The 20,429-nt window shown below is 36.1% G+C and overlaps 1 protein-coding gene across 1 annotated transcript in view; it reads right to left on the reverse strand.

Annotated features, from left to right (window-relative positions):
- The window catches only part of Zpld1 (zona pellucida like domain containing 1), a 60,698-nt gene that overhangs the window by 22,737 nt on the left and 17,532 nt on the right, over positions 1-20,429 (reverse strand). Inside the window, exons 3-4 of the mRNA XM_015478391.2 lie at positions 15,862-15,975; positions 2,464-2,684 (exon numbers count right to left, since the gene is read on the reverse strand). Of these exons, the coding sequence (XP_015333877.1) occupies positions 2,464-2,684; positions 15,862-15,967 (327 nt within the window). The 5' untranslated portion in view covers positions 15,968-15,975. The remainder of the gene's footprint in view (positions 1-2,463; positions 2,685-15,861; positions 15,976-20,429) is intronic.

Here is a 20,429-nt window from a genome sequence, read left to right on the forward strand (position 1 = left end):
ATATATCAGAAAGCTAAAATGAGTAAATAAAAGACACTCTGGCATAGTGTGAATGGTCCTCCCTATTAACTGTACCCTGTTTCCACATTAGTGTCCTGTCTGCAGGCTCCCACTCTTAGCAATGTTGCTCCTGTCCCAAGCTCTTGTTGCTCTGGCCTTTGTGGACAGGTCTTCTGCTACCTCTCCCCTCCCCACTTGGCCGTGCTATACATTACTCCACAGGATCTCATCTTCCCAGGTTAACATCCTCTACCCCTGACTTCCCCACATATAGGGTTTATTTCTATCACAGGAGCAAGTATAGCACCTGAGCATCCTGATCACTGGGCAGAACCCTTCCACGTCCCCAGAGCTCTCTGTGAGCAGGACTATCTGGGTCCTGTTCACTTTCACATTTTCAAACCAGCACTGTAGGCCTCACAAATAATTTCTGAACACATAAATAAAAGTCCCAAATTTTCTGAGGATTACTCTTCCCAGCAACTTCCTCTGTGGTTCATGCAGATTCTGATTCCCTTCTGGGGAAAGAGTTAATGAACTTCAGTAGTTAGAGGAAGATATTTTCTCTGTGTGTATTTTCTTGGGACTGCTCAACCTTCTTTTGATTATAGAATCCTACTAAAATCAAAGAACCAGCGATTTAGGAATAACCAATATTTCTGATCTTCCTCAGACCAGAGAACTTTAGGTATAGTTTCTTCTCCCACCATGACAAATACAATAGGGCACTTAAGTTCTAACTGATACCTGCAATACTTAATTTCCAGCAATAGGTTAGATAAACTTCACGTGTGAACCTAACAGCACGTGAGAAAGCTGAGGCAATCATCTAGCTAATTCATCCATGGGGCAAAAATGCTTGTGAATGAAAAGATTTTTGTTCTAATCCAGTGATTTACTAGTCTACTTAATTTTTCTCATGGAAGAGTGCCTTTGGAACAGACTCCAAAGCTGGTGACGTCTAAGATGCAAAATGAAAAATAACCAAAACTTCCCCTCTTCCCACTGTTGGCCTAGATCACTAAGTATACCTATTCTGTCTGCAAACACACACACACACACACGAGTAATTTTTATATCAGAATTCTTCAGCTCTTAAAAACAATGTGAAAGCACACCCAGAAAGAAACAGTTTTCCTGGCTTTTCTCCTGGATTATTTTCTAGGCAGCTGGACAAGGTGACTTGAATCCTTAAAGGAAAGGCTTTGGAGGGTGGTGGGATGAGGGGAGTGCTGCTGTCTCCACGTCTCCACGTGGGCTTCCTCCCTCCACAAGGAGACAAGACATGCAATAATCAACCTGCTTCTCTCTCCCTTAGGCCCACTTCATAACCTCTCTGCACACAACTCAGAGAGATGAATAAACGTTTTTAATAAAAAGAGTCAACAATACCCAACCTGCAAGCTTGGAAGCCGTCATGGGCACAATATTCTAACTGCCCTTTGGGTAAAGATAAAGAAGGAGATTCAAATAAATTCCCTGTCTTCCAGCTCCCACGAAATCTTAGAAACCATACCCTCAGAATAACCAAGGCTTCCCTTTTAATCCCAAACAATAATTGTGAAGAGTAAAAACCAAGGCCTCCTTTTTTAGTGGGCAAAGTGGTCATGCACATTACATCCCAATTTCTGTCTTTGGTAGGATTTACCAATAATCTAAACAAGAAAAGTAAAAAAATAGTACAAACCTAGTTTCAGTGTGACTAATACCCCCATCACAATACATTCACTTCAACTAATTTTCATTCTCTGGAAAGATAATTCTTTATTCAATTCTATTTTTGGTTCAACAAATGAATAAATAAATGAATGGTGTAGACTGCTAGTCCTCATTTGGTATGGAAAATCTCAAAGCACTCTTTTGAATTGCAAAATGATTGAGAAGAGTGCTAGTATCATTCCATGTAAGAATGCATATGCTAAACATTTTGAAATGCTAAGGACAGTCCCACATAAGGAAGAACTTCACACTAGCAACACTGGCAGCCCTCTTGCATAAAGCACTGAGGTTGTTCATTCAACGGTGAACATGAAAGTGAAGAGTAAAAGAAGAGTTCAAATTCCTCATTTTATCTTTAATCATTCAGAACAAGGTCACTCCAGCAATAGGCCAAGTGTTTCACAGCCAAACAAACTGCAACACTGCATGATCACATACTTCCATGAAGCACAGAGCTAATGAAAAACTTTAGAGAAATGCCCATGGTTGTCATTCACTCCAAAGAATGATGTTCAGAGAGGCACAGCTGACCTCAGACTCTCAATGCGCTATAAACATAACTATATTGAAAGGGAGAATTGTATACTTGGGAATGAAAGCTTCGAAGTTAAAAGAAAGTGATGTGTCCAGTTTTATCACAATTTTTTCTTGGAAGATAGACTAGGCTTCTGATTATTTCATGAAATGGTAAGTTTTTTTTATTTATGACCCTAGACCTAGCACACAGTGTCACACTAATCTTACCACTAAGTTGTTTCCACAGCCCTCCAAGGTGCTGAGATTGATGATGAAAATGACCACAGCTGGGAAGGTGTTGTTGTTGACGAACCCCCTGCAGTGGGAATCCCCATGCCTTCCATTCAGTGCCAGATCTGTTTCAGAATACCCCGAGAAAAGTACTGTGCAAAAATTAATCTTCATCGTAATAGTCTGCACTCCACAGTAGACATTGATGTCTCTTTCAGCTGAAATAAAAACATAAAAAAGCGCAGTAGAGTACACGAATAAATTTTACAAACCATGATACATTTATCATCATCTTAGTCTAACTCATTTCTGAACTTGAATATATCATAATCCAGTGTGCAAGTTATCAGAAGAGTGATCAGGAAAAATAGTCTTTGATTTGGCTATTTTAGGAGAGCTCTTTTGAGTGTAGAGATTATAGTTTACCTCTGTTTCCTTGTGCCTGCTGTTCAGTGGGTGTGCATTAAATGTCTGTCCAGTACTATTGAAAGAATTGAGTGGGGAAAAAAAAGCAGGTTACTGAGGAAATTCAGAACTAGAGTAACTGAATTATTCAGATCACCTGTCTAAAATGAAATTCAGTTCAAATGATGCATTTTCCCAAGTGAAAAAAGAAGCAGTTAAAATCCACCCTAAACCAAATTGTTAGGCACTTTGGTATTTGACAACTCATCTTATCCAGAATGTAAAAACAAAAGCCATCTAGAGGAATTAGAGTAATTCCTTTTTATTTGTCCTATATTAAATCACATTAGACAAAGGGGATGAGAAATAGGGTGCTGATATTATGAACAGAAATGCATACCATGCTCTAAGAAAATTCTAATGACTTTGCATGACAAAAAAAAAAAAAAAGGAATGAAGTAGGCAGGAAATGTAAAGCATAATTTGCATTGTTCTCTGTGACTCCATGAATAAGAACTATCCCAGGTCTATGGAATAGAGCACAAGCGTGAGTGAATGCACACACACGCATGCACGTGCGCGCACACACACACCAGCTTTCTATAACTTCATTAATTATTTTTCCACATATGATAGAGAGTTTGGGATTCTTCACTGGCAGAAGATTTCACTTTTACCAGTTTGGTGCCTTCTATGAATTGAATTGTGTCCTCACCCCCAAAACTATGGTGAAATTCTAACCCCTCCTTGTTCGGATTGTTTTTGGAAATGGGGTTGTTGTTTAATTAGTGAAGTGAAGAGAAGGTCATACTGGAGTGGAATGGGCCTCTAATTGAATAACACTGATGTCATTATAAAAGGAACTACTATGAGGAGACCAGGCAGAGAGAGAGCACCAGGTAAAGACAGGGTTGGAGCCATACATCCAGAAGCAAGGCACACCCAGGACAGTCCTTGCACACCACCAGAAGCTGAGAAGAGAAGAAAGGATGCTTCCCAGATTCCCAGAGGGAGCACGGACCTGCCTTGATATTGAGCTTCTGGCCTTCAGAACTGTAAGACAATAAATTTCCAATGTTGTAAACCACCCCATGAAACAATAAATTTCTATTGTTTTAAGTCAACTTTGTTGTATTCTGTTACCGCATGCTAGGAAACCCAGTACAGTAACCTCACCACCTTCTAACTCTGCTTTTCCTTTTAAATAAAGACGCTGACACAAGCTTCAGCTTTTCAAAATGTGAAAACAAAGAAGAACTGACTATTTGGAGAATTTACCTTGATTGAAATTCAAACAAATAAAACATATTTTGGGCAAACAATAGGAAATTCACTAAGAAATAATTAAATGTCATTCAAGATTTTTACCATAGAATTAATTTGCTTAAATAATTCAGCCCTAATTTAACAGTAGAAATGTTCAAAATCATATTTCTTTGGAATATTTTTTCACAATACATTTTTTTGCCAGCAAAATGAGTCATATTTTGAGGCTGTAAATAAGTATGTACATAAATTTCTATGTTTGGTAATAGGTTTAAACTCATTGTAATTATACATAAAAAAGGACAGAATTTTTTTTTCCCAAACAAAAGGCAAATACTAGGCTGGGTATTATGGAAAATTTCAAGCAATATTCATTTTATGAGTAAAAAAAATGAGATAAATTAGTTAAGAATACATTTTATCACTATAAAAATAATACATAGCATTTAAATTGGGGGGGGGAATATCTCTATACCCTTTAGCAACATTAACTGTTGCAGTGCAACTATTATTTCTAAGTGATATTCTTTCCTAAAATAGTATAGTTCATTTCAAAAAATGCTTTTTGAGTATCTGTAAGCTTTAAACTACATCTTAAACTCATTGATTTTTCTCCATCTACTTGCTATTCCTGGGCCCATTATCATTATCTTTCCTCTGGAACATTGCATTAACTTCCTAACTGGTTCTTTTACCTCCACTTTCAACCATTTTGCTTAGTACAGTTGTTAACACATTAATGCAGTTATGTCCACTTCTCCCTCAGACCTCCAACAGTTACTCTTTTCACTTAGTTCAAAGTCCACATCTTGAGCCAGGTTCTCAAGGCTCTTCATGATCTGCCATCTGTCCAGCACTGCATTCTCACTCCTTCTCCTACAACACTACTCCCTTTATCTATTACACTGAGTGTCTTTCAGTTATCTGAAAGCATCCCACAGAGTGATAGAGTGATAGATGTTCAAATAGTGGTTATCTCCTAGGGTGGAATTTTCTCAAGAAAAACTTGAGGGGAGATAAAAATGTTCTCTATCTTCCTCTGGATGGGGTAATATACATGTATACGAATGTTAAAATTTCAAACTGCATTAAGATGGTACAAACTACTTCAGATTGGTGCATTTTACTAGGTATACATTACTCCTCAGTAAAGTACTGTGAGCATTTAAAAAATCATGACACAGCTTTATGCACAAGACCTTCATACAGTGCTTTCTTCTGCTTGAAACACTCCTCTATCCCCAAGCCTTGATTAAGTTACTTTACTCATCTATTAGGTCTCAGGTTTCATTTCCTTTCCCAAAGATTCCCCTGATCACAAATCAAAAGTATGCCACTTTATTTTACATTGTCATATTGTTTTTAAAACATTTGTATATTTCTCCAGTAAACTGAAAGTCACAGAAGGAAAAAAAAAAAGCTATTATATTCACTGATGCACTCCACGAGTAATTACTTAATTACTCAATAATTACTGGACAATAGATTGCACTGAGGGTTTAAAAATTAGTCATCCAGAAATAGGCAAAGTGGTATAGGCCTCTAATCCCAGAGACTGGAAGACCGAGGCAGGAGGACTACAAATTCAACACCAGCCTCAGCAACTTAGTGAAACCCTGTATCAAAATTTAAAAAAAATAAAATAAAAATAAAAAGGACTAGGGATATAGCTCAGTGGCAGAGCATCCTTGGGTTCAATCCTCAGAATCAGAAAAGAGAGAGAAGTAGTGGTCCTGTGTCTGTTCTGAAGTGTATCTGAGTCAAGGAGAAGACACATTAAAGTGGCCCACATTGACAGAAAGATCCATCCAGAGAGCTTTCAGGTGGCAGAGAAAGCCAAGCTCACCTAGTTAGACCAGCTGGTTAGGAATGCCTTCCTGAAGAAGATGGCATTGATTTTAGTTTGAAGTATCAATAGAAGTCAGCTATGTAAGGGGAAGTGTGAATAATGAAATATGCTCAGGCTGATTGGGAGCCAGACAATTTCATTTTCATTAGGATTTAATATGTAAAGGGAAAAATGACAGGGAAGGAGACCATGTGGCAGGCACAAGAAAGATCAGAGGAAACCTTTACAAAATGATCTTAAAAAACAGTTTCTTCAGGGTAACAAAATGTTTACCTGAGTGTCCAATCCAATCCCCAGCTATTAGAGAGTTCACTGAGAATTTGCTTGAGGCTCAGTGAACAAGTTTAATTGCACTGCATGATAAAGTAAATACATATCAATAAATATGTCACCGAAAAGAGATATGTCACCAAAAAGAGTTATCTTTATCCTTAATTTAAACCAGCCCCAAACTTCAGCTTCCTCACCTCTGTTGGATGGGATTAACTGATGCTGAGAATACCTTAACAAATGGAGATGACTGCAATATCAAATGTAAAGCTCTCTTTTGCTTTCTGCTTTACAACTGAAGACTTGTAACCCCTGTATTGGAACTGAATCTGCTGTAGGCTGATCCCACCTGAAGATATGGTCACGAATTAAAGGCTTTGTGCAGTGTAAGAAAAAAAGATCTGTTCAAATCCATTCTAAACTAGTTTTCTAAAGACTTTTTACTAGCCTTCAGAGAGAAACACATTTTTTTTTCTTTTTTTCTCCTGGTTGTAGATACTAGAGACATTAATTCAGCTAAACTTTACCATTTAGGAGGCTTTGAGGGGAAAAAAATGATACTTCATGTTGTCAAAGGACAATTTCTGCCAAAAGAAGAGATTTTTTTTCATAGTTACTGAATAACCATTGCTTTCAACAGCTAAATATTTTGAGTTTTTTACTGTCCATGACTGGCCTGAGTTAAAACATTCCTTAGTACAATACTTGAGTATTAAACAATGAGTACAAGTTAATGACAAAAATATAAAGAAATACATATCTTTAGAGGATGATTTTTAATATTTTAGGTATAAAGATACCAAATGCATTTAAGCTGCAGAACTGCTTACAGAGCTGATGTAGTTATATTGCCAAAATGGCAATATATTGCCCTGAAATTTTTATCCAAGCTATTTTTATAGAAATATTTAGAATACAATATTCAATCAAATTGGTAAAAATAATGTTCTATACTCCACTCATATATCCATCAGGAAATGGTATAGTTAGTCTGTCTCACATTTTCTAAAATTATGCTAATTCTAAATAAGCTGTCACACTGCCAACCATCTACTTTATCATGTATGAAAATGTGTTCTGCCTTTGAGATTCGTAGAATAAAGTTACCATGTAAATGGGATTCCAAGGAGATGGATCCCATTCCATATATGTAAATCAAGATACTGCACAACTTCTTTATCCTTGGTTGTCCTATTCCTAGAAACATTATTCCCACCTTCTCCTTAAGACACACTTTCAGACAACATATTTGCAGCATATCATACATCTATCTGATAAGCATACCTAACTTTGTTCTTTCAACAATTTCAAAGTCAACTTGCTTAAATCCAGCAACATCCTAATGAAGCTAGATTCTATTAGATTTTGATTCATGGAAACATTTTCACCTTATCTAAGTACTGTTAATGGGATACCTATACTTCCTTTCACTAGCATTAGATGGTTTAAATTTTTTGATTATGTTATGGAATAATAAGCACACAGATCAATTCAATTAATCATACAATTTGCACAAGTATTTCTTTAACACAAAGATGTCAATGCCCCAAAATTTGGTTCAAAATGTCCCAAATTACATGCCATTTCATGTCAACAAATTACTCAAAAGAAAAGCACCTGTTGTATACATATTATGTGTAAGTCTCTGTGCCAAACAGAAGATGAAAACATTAACAAGATACTCCAGTATTCAAGGAGCTTTGGTTGAATAGAGGAGGCAGAGGAAAATAGCCAATTGCAACTAAGCCTGATATGGAAATGGTAAAGGCTTGTGAACAGTATCAAATATACTGTACCAAACCCTGTATGGGTAGAGTACAGGTGTTTGGGAGGTGATTGTTAGGAAGGAATGGAGTAATTCCAACTGGCTAAATTTGATAAGAATTTGATTAAAAATGAAATGAAGAGAAGGTGTGTCATTAATGGTCGTATTTCTAACTTTGGCATTTGAGTGAATTATTTCTGAGGACAAAGAAGTCAGGATGAGAAAGTTGATGAGCTTAGTTTTTGAGAGGACATTCAAGCATAAATGTAGAGCAAGTAGTTGGAAATATGAGTATAAAATGTCAGGGAAAGAAAAGAGCAAGAAACATAAATTTGAGAATTATAAATACTCAGTATTTTCAACAATTAAGCATAACAACTTTGAAACTAGCCATGAGAGCACTCAGGTAAAAATAGAAATAAGCTGAGACCAGAAAAATTGTATCAAAGTTGCCTTTCAGTGAGACTTCCCCTAGTTATCAGGATAGAGTGCAATCATCCTCTTGTGTCCTGTCCCATGTCACTTCAATTGTGAGTCTACTATATCATTTACATTTTATCTGGGAGTGGATATTTGCTTTCTTGTTAGCTTATGAACTCACAGAGAACTCTAGGTTTTGGTACTTGGCAGATATTTACTAAAATACTTTTTACTATGATTCTTTCATAAATAGTGTTCATGATGTCTAACTCTTTAATATCAAATTCCAAGATTCACATTGAGAATATACACACAATTGAGGTGGGTTCATTTTGACTGCCCAGAGCTCATATTTCCTTTCTGTCCTTTGCCAAATGCCTGAGATGATTCCTCTGTTTTCAAATTTTGGAATGAACATCAATATTCTTAATCACCAAAATTTTCTATGACTTTAAAAAACTCCATTTAAATCTAGGAAATTTGCAGATGTTTGCAATTTGTTTAGGTATTTTAGTTTTTTAACTAAAAAAACTAAAGTCTTGGTATTAGTTTTGTTAAGTAGTTATGTTACATCAGTTGTATTGATGACTTTAAACATTTCCCCTTAACAGTGATATATTTTGCTGATTTCTATTACCATTAGCAGGAACAAGTACATAATTACCAGGTGGGGATGACCCAAACACTGTGGTTTCATTCATAAAGCAAGCAATACCATTATGAATACCATGCTCTAAATATATTTCTTATACTTAACAGTGCAAACAAATCACTGGAGAAACTTGTGAAAATGCAGATTCCAATTCAGTAGATATGAAGTGGGGCCCTGAGTTTCTGCTTTGCACAAACTCCCAGGTGACGCTGATGTTACAAGTCTTTCAGTCAATTGATTAAGTCACAACTATGTATTCTGACTGGACAGAAGCTCTTAGGTGGATTCCACTTGGAGAGGTTAAGCACACCCATCAAATACCTTTGTATGATCACATGTTCACAAGAGGGACAAGTTCAGATATAAAAGGGACAGGATGGAGAGAGACATAAATCATGCCTAACTCCCTTCCTTGTCTGAGAACTTAACTGGTTTTAAATCTCAGTGAAAGTGATCTCATAAAAGTCTCTGAAATGGATCCTAAGTCAGTCTACTTCAGTGCTCCCATGGCAACCTGTGCAACAGAACTGGGAAGAGGATCCATCTTCTCCTGCTCACATTTCTACCCCATTCCACAATCACAGCACTTTAATAAGTAGGTGAGGCTCAATGGCCCACTTTAAAAGCCAGCTATGCCAAGTGGAGGAGTTTCTCACAAGAAACTCCAGTAGCAATAGTAGTGCCTGTGCCTCTGTAGCCAAAGAGTCCCCAGGAAGTGTCTACTTCCTGGCCATGTGTGAGATGCTGCCCTGGGGACTCTGAAATAAAGGAGAAGACACAGGGACCCCTGGGGGTGAGGGTCCACAGCAGGTGGAGGCAATATGCTTTTAGATGCAAGGATCATGTAAACAGGATATACTGTATCCACAGGTATTTAAGAGAAATATTGGTTTAAAACTGATAGTATAAACAATAACCTATTCAACATAGTAGGAAACTTCTGTATGCTGAAGAGTGACATAGAAAATTTCATAAGGCAATAATGTACTTCCTGAGCTCCATAAACATTCTAATACTAATTTATACCATCTTCGTAGATTCTAAGAGTAATTTATACATATTACTGCTTCTATTTCTAAAATGAGCATGGTGATATTTGTACTACAGAAGCTTACAAATTGACTAAGAACAGATGCTATGTGCATTATTCTAGCTCATTTTTAAACTTATCTTTCCTCCCACCAAGTTTTTATACAAGATTGAGATTTCGGTACTAAAACAGCAAGAAGTCCTAAAGGGGTATTGATATTTCATCTATGCAAAATACCAACAGCTGATGAATTTGAAGTGGATTAGGAATTCAAGCTTTCTCTCCACATTGAACAGGTTTCTTGTCACCTTAGTTTTTCATTACAACATCTGTTTCTCGTTAGCAAATACAAGCTGTTGTTTCAATGCTGTGAGAAATTCATATGCAATCTGAGGCAAACTTTGCAGACTTAAAATCATACTAGCTGCTCCACACTTTGGAACCAGAAAAGTTTGGTCATCTTTTTCAGGGACAGGGGAAAAAAATAATATGTGTATGTGCGTGTGTGTGTGTGTGTGTTTTACTTGTACAGAGGAAGTATAAGATTCATGCAATAAATAGTTTCATTAAAATACAGTGGAGTATGGACCCTGAATTATCCAGTCACTGCACTTGCTAACTGCTCTCTTCACTACACTTTATCACTACAGATTATTCAGAATTTGGTCAGTCATCACCGCTTGAATCAGTTCTTCTGTCTCATCTGGACAGAAATTGTAGTTACAGGTGCAAGACAGAAAGCAGGCATCCTCCTGACAACTTAGAGGCCAAAACAGTGCCACTGAGCACGCAAGTAGAACAGGCCTTTCTTGTCTGCACAGAGGGCCAGGATATATACCTGGGACAGTTACTTCATTCTCCATGTTTACTTCATCTTTGGGCAGAGAACAATGCAATGGTTAAGCAAAGTCTAACACATAATTAGTTCATTTTCCTAACCCACCTATGAATTCTATCCATTAAATTAATGATTCTTGATTTTATTTTCCTTGCAATTTATTTTATTTTTTTTCATTGAAATATTAGTAGGTGTTACCATATATTCCCTTAGTCAAACAGGTCTTGAAAAGGAAAACAAATTGCCCTGCTACTTGACTTCAGATTCTTTAATATGGAGGTTTCCTTTGAGATTCTCCATCCCCACATCATTTTTTAAAAAACTGCCATTCAAAGTTTATTTTTAGGCTTCAGCATTTGATAGACAGTGTTCCAGTTTTATAGCTTTGTCAATTACTAGTTTTGCAATATTAGAAGCAATTTTTAATCCTCAATTCCTTACTGTAAAGAGAGGTTTAAAAAACATTGTGTATTTGTTGAGAGGAGTAAAAGAGAATTCTGTGATATGCCTACCATTCAATATATGGAGCATACTGCTTCCTTCCTTATTAGTGTTATTTTAAATAGAAACCAAATTACAAGTTATATAACACAGAGTTAAAATGGGCTTCTTATATTAGTTAATCATAAGACAGTGTCAGGCAATTAAATCTCTGTCATCAAAAACCCACTTGCCCCTTGGTCATATCTGTATCATTAAATAACTCTATAGAGATCTGCATGTTTAGACTAAGTCTCCTACATCATTGCTGTCCAAAATCAGGTGCTAGTGTCAAAAGACATCCATTAATCACAGTGTCCAAGCGCATTTATCTGTAGGTTTTACCTGGCCAAATAGCTTTTTGGTACCCCAATAGTCAATTGTTTTGAGTTTTATTCAGGGAAGAGTACAACTATAATTTCAGTGAAGAATGAGGCTTTTCCTGGCTATTGGCTTCGGTAGGCAAGAGTTAACTACCTTTAGAGTTAGAGGGTATCTCTTTAAATTTAAATGAATTAGAGCATAGGGGTTATCTTGGCCCAAGAATAAATGCCAAGGAAATTAAAGAAAATAATTCTAATGCCAAGAAACAGCAAAGGTCAGATAGGGTGAGATGATTACTCTCCTCATTATTAACATTGCTTTGCATTTAGATAGCCCCTTTCCTTTGCCAGTCTCATTCTCATTCTGCCTTATTGCTCAGGGTCTGAGCAGCTTGTGGAGCTCCTAATGACATCACAGATGATCCCGAGTGGAACAGAAGCCAAAAAGTCAAGAGGGCAATGAGCAATTAACCTTTAGGCTTTATTTGTTCATTTTGTTAATGGGTATTAAATAATACCTATAAAACTTAAATCCTCTTCTGGAAACTCTAATTGTACTTGTATTTTAGGGTTTTTGTTTTTTTAAATACAAATCTTTAATTATAACAATGGTGTGAGGGGTATCTTTGTATACATGTTAGGAAAGTTTGGCTATTTATTGCCAGAGCCAGATAATACTAAATATTAGCCCTAAAAGTGCTAATATTTGTAAAGAAAAATTCAAATTAAAATAAGAGGTTTGACTTTCCCTGTTGAAAATAAAAAAAAAAACTCCTCCCCCTGTCTTTTCTTAAAGCATTTACTTTGGAGAACTTGGAATTTGTAAATAATTTCCTCTCTCTTTGAAATATAAATAAATCCTTTTTGAAACCAAGATAGGACTTTCATAAACCTTATGACCCAGGATGTCTTTCTCAAGGACCAGGGAACCATCCCTTAGAATTGTAAACATTAAGGAAAATAGCACCCATATCTCCCAGTAAGAAGATGGGAGCCAGACTTAGTGTGAGCCTTGCTTCAAAGTGCAAAATTACCTCCTGTCATAAAGACATAAGAAGTTAATTTTTCTACTGGATAAAACCAATAAGCTAGCACAGATGGTCACCCCAATTACCAGGTGGATCTAGGATATGTGACAAATGGTGCTGTCATGTCGTTTTACTTGAAGACCAGTTATTGCTAATCTTGAAAACATATATATATATATATAATGGGCTGCATCTGCCTGGATATATAAAAGGGTGAGATTTCTTTCTGTCTTTGCAATCTTTTCTTTATTGCCTGTGATGTGCATCACATTCTGAGTTTAATGGTTATTCAATGATAAAAGTGTTTCTTTATCTACCACCTTGATAGAGAAGATTTGGGGATTGGGAGAAGATTTTGTTTTCAATCCTATTTCCCCAACATACAATTGTGCTTTACTTGGAAAAATGGATACCAGAAGATACCGAATACACTATCACTTGTTCTTAACCATAATATACACTAGTTCATCTGATCAATACATTCAGAGATTCTGGCAATACGTGTTTGGGGCAAAGTTGTAGAATCCACATATTCTAACTATCCAATGTGATTTTGTTGCAAATTTATAAATGAACACTTTATCATCATTTTTAAAGATTCTCCATGATAAGCACTTCTACTTGCTATCCTAGTCACTCTTTGGCTGTTCAATATGTCTTATTCGCACGTCCATATACATATAACTGGAACATAGCTAAATCCTCTCTGCTGAGCAAACTTTCTACATCTTAGCTTTCTCCCCACACATCACAGGAGCAGGTCTTGATCACCCTTCGTGGGCCTCTGGCCCCATTCCTCTGAAGGCCACCAGCTCCCGCTGCATAAGGAGGGGACAATGATTAGCACCTCTCACTCCTTCTGCCTGTTTCTTCATTGTTCCTTCTCTCCTAAATCAAAGAAACAGCTGGAACTTTGCCAAGGTTGACTCCCCTACCTGCATCATTCATCTCTTCTGTATTTTCTTTGCTCTTTTCATCAATTACTTCCTTATTAGTATTTCCAATCTCTGAATGCTTTCCCATTACTCAGGAATCTCTAGTCTCAAATACACTTTTCTCATTTCAATTTGTGATTCAGATTGATCGTTGTTTTCCTTTACCATAAAAGTTGTCTATATTGTCTTTTTGAAGCCCTTTATTTTTCTGCCCTCTATTAATTGCCCACACAGCAACAAGGAATTCTACTCTCACATAGCTATCTTCAGTTGTGACCTCCTTTCTCAGACTTAGGTACATATTTCCTACTATTGGATAGAAGTTGCCACTATACTTTCTTTCTTAAAAAAAAAAAAAAACCTATAAGCTATGATTTCCAAACCCAAACCTCCTTTCTGAAGCATGCAAGTGTCCTATATTTTTGGTGTCATCTAACAGCATCAACACCCAGTTGTTCAAATTCAATGCATCCTCTGGTCTTCCCCTCCTCTTATCTCTCCCAATCCAATCCCTCTCAAGTCCTGCTGAGTCCAGCTTGAGGACCTCATGAACTTGCCTCCTTCTGCTCCTACCACCCCTGCCTTCACAGTCTGTCTGCTCCTAGTCTCTTCTTTGTTTTTTCACTTTTCCCAATGTCTGTTTTCTAAAAAAAAAATGTGAGCACATCCAACCTCTTAAAATGTATCTTTAAAAAAGACCCAGTGGCTCTCCAAGGTCTACAAAATAAAAGCAGAACACTGTCATTACATGGTATGATAGACAAAGCATTCTTGCCAAAACACTTGAACCTGCATTTACCCAAGCCTCTAGCTCTAATTAATTTACAGGCTACACAGACAAAAGGGAATGTGCTGAATGATACCATGGGTTTGCAATCAGTGAAATCCAGTCTCAGAAATATATTGAACAAGCAACCAAATTAGAGGCAACTTAGCTGAGTATTAGCAAATACCAAGGAATTATTAAAAATATTGGGTGTATACATGAAGTAAATTTCTTGTCCATCAGATATATACACTAAAGTATGAATAATAAATTTCCTTTAAAATATTCCATGGATGGAAGTAATGAGGAAATAGAGAGAAAATAAAATTTATAAATGTTGATCATTGATAAAGGTAGATGATAAGTATGAGGGCTTTAAAAGAAATCTCTATTTTTATATGCTTGAATTTTCCATAATAAAACAAGTAAAAAAAGAATTAGTTTATGATATTCAGAACCATTAATGACTCTTAGCACACTTTATAATCTTACCTTTAAGTGCTCCCCACCATGACTTCTATTTTACTTCACAGGCCACAAACTTAGACTTGGTCTGGGCTTAGGACATCATTCAGAAACAAGCTAGGATTTATTCTGAGGTAGAAATCTCACTTGTAACTCCCTGCCCTTTGCTCCACGCAGGTGTGCTATTGTGCTAGCATGCTCCAACAGGACTTAGGCAGATTTAGAGAAAGCACAGTATGGCCAAAGGTATTCAGTTTGCATGACAGACATGGAAAAGTAGTTTCTGATTCCCTAATCTTTATTTTATAAGTGTTGAATCATGGTTCTATAACTCTAGTTAATATAAAATGACAAATACTTTAATGCAATGTGCAGAACTTTCTCACTGAGTGCAGATTTTAGGAAGCTGGGGAATATGTCCACCAATAGGGTCAGAATCTCATGTCTGTCACAACTTAATGGGTTTCTGTGAAATTCATTCTGCAGCTGACCTGTGTACTTTGATGATGACCAACATTTCATTGACAGAGTATTTTGAAGGTGTCACATAATATTTCACATTTTCTTAACCATTATTCTTAAATAAACCTAGTTGCAGATAAAAAAGTCCTCCAGCAAATTTTTGAATGAAATTAGCCTCCCCAATTTCACTACCTACCAGTCAATATTTTTTACATTCGTGAACAGCCATTATAATAATATTAACTTTGATGAACACTTTGTATGTTAATGTGGGTATAAATTACAACTCCAGAAAAATGTCTCTTGTCATTTGCATTTGTTAATATCTGCTTAATATAAAAGGAGAGACCCCCATCTTCCCTATGTATTTAAATGATTTACTATTTTAACATAATCACTCCTTTCAGGAGCAATTAGTGCATAGATTAGGTTCCAACTTACCAGGAAATCTACTGTGGAGGTTGGCATCACAGTTGTAACCATTGAACTGAGCAGACACCGGAAGCACTCTAATTGTTAGAAGCAGCAGCAACCCTATTTGTTCCATTGCAGCACCTAGAAAAGAGTTATTTATGATGTCGATATCACCAGCCTTCACTCCAAGGTGCTGGAAGGACTGAGGCTGATCTCAATGTACTTTTGGATAAGGGTGTCATGCATAGAAAGCCAAAAGAAAATAAAATTATAAAGTTTTACTCAAATAGCCATGTAGTCAAAGCTCACTGAAGGCCCATGGATTATCAGAAATAATTAACAAAAACAAAAGCAAAGATTTTGGTTATGATATTTTAATATTATTTTCATTATTAGGTTTCAGTTTGCTAAGGGTGAGAAAGTCTAACTTTTGTACTAGAAAAGCTAAGGTATAAATCATAATGACTGAAACAGAAAAAAGGTATTATAAATAGGAAGAACTCAAACCAAACATCTGGCCGCACAGTGAGTGAAGCAGACTCACCAATTTAGAGACAGCTGGTCATTTGTAATATCAACATACTTAAGGTCAGAGGATTCCAACACTCAACCCACAGTTCTAAGAGAATTTTCAATCTTTTCATGACCAAGTAATGTCAAAAAAAAATTTCTCTTAGCAAAAGAACTCAAGACTACGCCAGCCTCTCAAAATTCAATGGTTTGGGTATAATTTTCTCAGGAAATACATGGATAAATCAAAAGGGAGACCAGGAAAACAGTATGGGTGAAGATCAGAATCTTCTAATAATGGCTCTTGATGAGCAATAAGGTCTGATGTGAATGTGTGAAAACATGGAACTCAGGAAAAAGTGATGGAAATTGGTTTTAAAGATGTTAATGTAGGTTGGACAAATAAATGGAAATTATATTTAATCCTTAAAATACCAGTCAGTCTCAAATTTAATAAGTATTTTCCTAGATGCCCTTTTATTGGCCTGATTAGTTAAAACACCTTCCAGAAGGGCCCCACTTGCTCTCACAGCATAGTTTGTGTGCTGGAAAAAAGTCTTTGAGGTTGGTGGCTTTGGTCTATGCATAAAAACAAGAAGAAAATAAAATTGTAAAGGTTTATGCAAACAATTGAGTGCATCTTAAAAGCTTGGGTTTTAGGGTGAAAATGGTATTTTATTAAAGATCTGCCCTAGATAATTAATCAAGTCTTTAGCAAAAGGAAGGAAATACATCTTGCTTCTGTGTCATCATTTTAGAATAGCAAGTTCATGGTGAACAAAGTCACTTTGGTGAGGATGTGGGAAAGGAAGGCAAGAATTTACTCTCAAAAATAGAGTGAAAAAAATATTGTCAACAGGAGCTTCCTTCCTTCGGCATTATAACATACTTCTCAGTCACAAGCATAATGACTTTGGGAAGAACAGACATAATTCTGGTTAGTTCTGAGCCCCTGGGACAGTCCGTAAACAAAAGGCTCACACAAATGGCTGACCCACACCTGCGTTCTGTTGACCACATCTATACCATCATTGTCTAGCTCCTCAAGACACTGAAAATAGAATAAGACAACCCTGACATTTTGGAGTCTCTGGAAGATTGCTAGGAAGAGAGCAGCTTGTTTCTGAATACTGCACCCACACATATCTAGTATCTACTCCATACCTTACCACTGCTCCTTATGATGGGTCCCAATTATCTCCAGAAAATGCTGGAGTTTCTAGACTCCCATGCTCCCTCTCCCTATCCCACTATGAATCAGCCTCCTTATATAGCTGGGTCTTATATTAGACAAAGGTGCCAAAAACATGCACTGGAGAAAAAATAGCCTCTTCAACACATGGTGCTAGGAAAACTGGAAATCCATAGGCAACAAAGTGAGATTAAAACCCTATCTCTCATCATGCACAAAACTCAACTCAAAGTGGATCAAGGACCTAGGAATAAAACCAGAGACCCTGCATCTAATAGGAGAAAAAGTAGGCCCTAAACTCCATCGTGTAGGATTAGTCCCTAACTTCCTTAATAAGACTTCTTTGGCTCAAGAATTAAAATCAATAATAAATAAATGGGATGGACTCAAACTAAAAAGTTTCTTCTCAGCAAAAGAAATAATCTGTGAGGTGATTAGAGAGCCTACATTTTTGGAGCAAATCTTTACCCATCATACATCAGATAAAGCACTAATCTCTAGGGTATATAAAGAATTCAATAAGATAAACACCAAAAAAAGACAAAAAAAAAAAAAAACAAATGACCCAATCAATAAATGGGCCAAGGCCCTGAAGAGACACTTCTGAGAAGATAATGTACAATCAATCAACAAATATATGAAAAAATGTTCATCATCACTAGCAATTAGAGAAATGCAAGTCAAAACCACTCTAAGATTTCATTTCACTCCAATCAGAATGGCAACTATTATGAAGACAAACAACAATAAGTGTTGGCGAGGATGTGGGGGAAAAGGTATGCTCATACATTGCTGGTGGGACTGCAAACTAATGCAGCCATTATGGAAAAAAGTATGGAGATTTCTTGGAAAATTGGGAATAAATTGAATTTTTTAAAGACATCCCCATCTCTTGTTTGGGCGGGATCGATATTTTGATTCTTTATAATGTTGGCAGTATTTGTGACATTTTCAGTTAATACATTTAACTTGTAAGAATACAAGTTATAAAAAAGTGATAAAAGTAATAAACTACTAACTTGAAAATTTCCCATGCTCAACCTTACTTCCATCATTTTTTCTCTATATAGAAAACCCAAGTGTGGATAAACAGCAGCAAACTTGGAGATACCATCTTACCAAAGTTCCTTTTTTTTTTTTCCTGAAATGAAAATAATTGCTTAGGACTTTAGGACAATGTTGAGACTCTTTACACTCATCAAAGCATATTGTTCTGGTTACTCCTAGTTCTTAGGTGCAGTTATAGACACACCTATTCCAATCTCAACCCAGCCAAAAAACTTAGTGATACACTGATTCCTGTGATCTACTCTGGGGTGACCTGAGAAACTCATTTCCCCCCCCACACCCCCATGGGTCCAGCAATTATTAAAGAATCTAAGCTGAAGCATTTCCCATCTACTCCACTATATCTAAGTGTAGCAACCAATACCCCTACTTGGGTGCAAACAGTGGTGTTTACAAGACTGCCTAACACAGCCAATATTATACAATATTAATAACATTCTTAGATAATAACCTTGAAGATATGTATACATAGGGTTTTGTTTTTCTTACTTAGTATCTTCATAAATTTAAATTGATGAGTATAGGGCATAAGAAAAGGATGGTATATAAATTGTTGAATTTTTAAAAATTCAGAAGTGTTGACTTAAAGAAACAACCACATCTCTTAAACTGTTACTGATAGGCACTGTGCTTTATATTTAGCAACATGAAGGAAGTCATATGCTAAGTGATTTGCTGTCAAATAGGATATCATTTCTCATTCAAATTTGCTTTTCCAAAGATAACTTCTTCCAAAATATGATTTTTAAATTTATTTATTTAGGATTGAATTTGGAGTCTGAAAAATATAATTTTACTTCCGACTCTCACTCACTAAATTTTATACACATGAATACAGTTCTGTTATAAATACTGTTCTCTGTATTTTATTATAACCTTTTAACCTTCTTTTAATTGAGATTTATTACATATCAGGCACGGTGCTGTGTTTAATATTCAACTACTACACAGATTTTATTTTTGCTCACACTACTAATATGAAAGCTGAAGTTTAAAGGTTTTAATTGACTTGCCGAGGGTCACAGACCTACTAAATGGCAGAGCAGAATTCAAAACTGAGCTTGACCTTTGGAATTATTACACTACTCTGTTTGACTTCATTGGAGTTTGTTAAATAAATAAAATGAATGCCATGCTAATTTTCAGAAAGTAAATTATATGAATAATATAGGCTTTAAATATGCTTTGAACTAAATGATTCAGATGACTGTGGCAAAATATTTTTAATATCTACATAAGTGTCACGACTCTATCTCATTTAGGCGATGAGTGGTAAAGAATATGCTTCTTTTCACAAACTGATTTTATGATAACACTAGTGATGTTTAAGGACTGACCAGAATGTTTTAAGGATTTCATACCTATTTTATAACCATGAAACAGGTAATTTGTTCTCCTTATTCTGGGAGAAAGAAAACAAAGGTCCTGAAAAAGTTAAGGAAATTTCCCAGGTCTAAGCAGCCAACTCATGTGAGAAGCAGGATTTATGGCCAGACAGGGCCAGAAAGCACCCCAACCATATGTGAAACTGCCTTCCAGAAAATGATGCATGCAGCACTGATCAAATGGAAATTTGATATTTACTTGGTGAATTGATCAATGTAGATTTATTCTTGCATCCAGTTATTAACTAATGACTGAATGCTAGTTTGTGCCTGGCACTGTCAAGGGGGCAGAAGTGTAGCAATTAGAAAAGTTTTCATATGTGTAGAACTTACATTCCAGTAAAAGAAGCCAGAAAGTAGCAAACTCCATAAGTTAAGTATAGAGTGTATTTGTGATAAATGCTGTGAACAAAAGTAAAACAAGAAAAATAATAGGATGA

Source organism: Marmota marmota, unplaced genomic scaffold, assembly GCF_001458135.2.
Source record: "Marmota marmota marmota unplaced genomic scaffold, marMar, whole genome shotgun sequence".
In the NCBI taxonomy this organism is placed as follows: Eukaryota; Metazoa; Chordata; class Mammalia; order Rodentia; family Sciuridae; genus Marmota; species Marmota marmota.